Source organism: Protobothrops mucrosquamatus, unplaced genomic scaffold, assembly GCF_001527695.2.
Source record: "Protobothrops mucrosquamatus isolate PMUCROS unplaced genomic scaffold, P.Mucros_1.0 scaffold9085, whole genome shotgun sequence".
Lineage (NCBI taxonomy): Eukaryota > Metazoa > Chordata > Lepidosauria > Squamata > Viperidae > Protobothrops > Protobothrops mucrosquamatus.
Window position 1 is genome coordinate 323 of NW_015394877.1, and position 3,176 is coordinate 3,498.

Sequence of the window (3,176 nt, forward strand, 5' to 3'; positions counted from 1 at the left end):
TTCTGGGAGTTGAAGTCCACGAGTCATAAAAGAGCCAAAGTTGCCTACCCCTGCAATAGGGGAAGGTAATGGGAAAGATGAGAAGGGTAAAAGTAATACAGCGCTACTACATGAGTAAATATCCTTAGGCCTAAGATAGTGCTGTGGGGATTAGGTGTTCATCCGACTGATAGCAAGAGAGGGAAAAAAAAAAAACCTAGATGTAGAACACGGAACATCAAGTTTATAATGTAAATATCTCCCTGTAATTGTGTTGTTTTTTTTTCCTCTCAAGATTTAAAAAAAGTCCCAAGCAATATATCTCCAGACACGGTTAAGCTTGACATTTCCAGTAACAAAATCACTTTACTACGACCCAAGGAGTTTGAAGAAATAGATGACTTGAGGGTGTTAAATCTCAGTAGCAACGGACTAATTCATATAGACCCAGGTAAGCAAACTTCATGAAGATCCGAACAAAAAATATTTAAAGCTACAATTGCATTTCGTCTGCAATTTTATGATGCAACGTTTCTTCGTGAAATGCTTTTTTTTTTAAATTAAAAAAAATACACTTGATAGTTTGCTTATTGGTTAAGATCCAAACAACGTAGGCAAGGTTTGGAACAAATCATTAAAATTAACTCTTTAGGTCAGTGTTTTTTTTTCCAACTGGGCTACTGAAACGGGTGGACTTCAAATCCCAGAATTCCTCAGTGAGGGAATGAAGTGTAGTCCCTGCATCTTAAAGCTGCTTTAGGCAGAGATGTAAACGTAAACACGTTTATATATTTATAAATATATTTATATTTATAAATATAATTTGGGTCATATTCCCTATCAGACGGTATCCCAGGGGTCTTCAGACTTGGCCCTTTTATGACTATGTGGACTTCAACTCCCAGAATTCCTCAGACAGGCACGCTGGCTGAGGAATTCTGGGAGTTGAAGTCCACAAGTCAAGGGGTCTTCAAACTTGGCCCTTTTATGACTTGTGGACTTCAACTCCCAGAATTCCTCAGACAGGCACGCTGGCTGAGGAATTCTGGGAGTTGAAGTCCACAAGTCAAGGGGTCTTCAAACTTGGCCCTTTTATGACTATGTGGATTTCAACTCCCAGAATTCCTCAGCCAGGCACGCTGGCTGAGGAATTCTGGGAGTTGAAGTCCACAAGTCAAGGGGTCTTCAAACTTGGCCCTTTTATGACTATGTGGACTTCAACTCCCAGAATTCCTCAGCCAGCCATGCTGGCTGAGGAATTCTGGGAGTTGAAGTCCACAAGTCATAAAAGGGCCAAGTTTGAAGACCCCTACTGTATTCGGTGTTCTTTCTGATTCGCACAACTTTGTGCTACGTGGAAGACTTACTTTTCAAAAGAAGGAGATAAGAAATGTTAGATTCGCTCCAAAAGAATTCTTTAGCTCCTTTCAGTCACTACAAGCTGGGGGGAATTAATAAGAGGGATACCTGTACTGTGTTCTCCATCCAATTAGCCTAAAGAACAACTATAATTACATCCAGACACATAAGTAACCACCACGGTAATATCTCTCAAATTAGCCAAGTTACGCAACGCAGAGGAAAGGCATCAGAAAGAATAAAGAAGAGAGATGATGGCTTGAGAAAAGAAAGAAAAATATATTTTAATACAGTTTACATCAGGCCCAGGCCCTCTTATCTTCCTTTTTATTCTGGCAAACTATCCTTATACAGATAGTCCTCAACAGAACCCAAATTTTTCAGCTAAATTTGGTTTGTAGCCATTCTTAGACAACATGGAGGTCAATGAGAAACATATAATTCTGGACTGTGCTTGAGTATCTTATGAGGGGTTTTATTCATAGCTCTTTCACCGAAACCTTATAGTGACTGTCATTTGCTGTGGCTTGTAAATCCTAGATTGCTGATTAACCCACAGGTATTTAGGTTTGTGTCATCCAAAACAATGTTTAAAATTCACGGTGACTGGATGCACACAACATCCTAAGTCAAGTCCGAGAAAATACAGCACAATACAAACGATAAAATAATTTTACAAACTTACACCCACCCAGATTCTCTCCATGCCTCTGTCAGTCGCTTCATTTCTGCTTCCTTCGCCAAAATCAAAATATGAACCACCCATGTCTCATTCTAAAGAGACGTAAGGCGTAAACACTGCCCGGTTTTTAATTCGAGCAAAGGGAGAAATTAAAGAGTTATGATTTGCATTTTGGTTTATTACAGCAAAACGCCGACTATCCGAATAGGTCCCCAATAAATTTCCACCAGCGTACGAGCACTACAAACATTGCTAAACAGAGACATCGTTCATTTGTCATGTCTAAATGTTATTATTTTTAATCTGATTTGGTTTTTTTTTAATTTTTTCGAATAGCTGCTTTTGCAGGACTCGTCAATCTATCCAAATAGGCCCCCAATTAATGTCCACCAGCGTACGAGTATTACAAACATTTCTAAACAGAGATGTCATTTATTTGTCGTCACTAAATGTTATTCTTTTTATTTGATTTGATTTTTTTGATTTGATTTTTTTTTTTTTTGAATAGCTGCTTTTGCAGGGCTCATCAATCTGGAAGAACTAGACCTATCAAGCAATTCTCTGCAAAATATTGAATATGGAGTCTTGGAACATTTGTACTTTTTGAAAATACTGCGGCTTAAAGAAAACCCTTGGCGATGCGACTACAACATCCATTATCTTTTCTACTGGCTGAAGCACCATTACAACGTTCACTATAATGGCTTAGAATGCCAAAAACCTGGAGAATATAAAGGATGGTCTGTTAGGAAGTATGTCAGGAGCTATTTTGAAGAGTGCCCCAAAGACAGGCTACCTATTTATCCAGATGTGTTTGAGGATAATGAAATAGAAGAAACCGCTCTAAAACACTCGGTAATTGTCAGAGTAATCGATTGATTTGTCCACCGGCATATCCAAACTTTTTGTATTTTTTTTTTTATAAGAAGAAGGATTGTTTATATATATTTTGATACTGTAATTGTGGCGTTTGTTCGTGATGGACTATCTCCTGAAATATTGTTCAGCACGAAGCGCGCGAGACGGCATTAATTGCGTTGTTCTTTATAAACGTACTGTTTTTAATTGGTTTTGCGGAGTCGTTTTTGCACGTTTGGCGAGGAAGGTGTATGTGCAGCTAAACTGCTTCTTGCAAAAACATAAACCTCTGTAGAAG

At 38.5% G+C, this 3,176-nt stretch overlaps 1 protein-coding gene across 1 annotated transcript; it reads left to right on the plus strand.

Moving 5' to 3' along the window:
• Window positions 1-274: 274 nt before the first annotated feature.
• Window positions 275-2,899, plus strand: LOC107300913 (leucine-rich repeat-containing protein 17-like; the record flags this gene model as incomplete). Its single annotated transcript, XM_015830195.2, has 2 exons — window positions 275-430; window positions 2,529-2,899. Coding segments are annotated over 2 exons (527 nt in total), but the record flags the coding sequence as incomplete, so codon positions are not given.
• Between the last annotated feature and the right edge of the window lie 277 nt (window positions 2,900-3,176).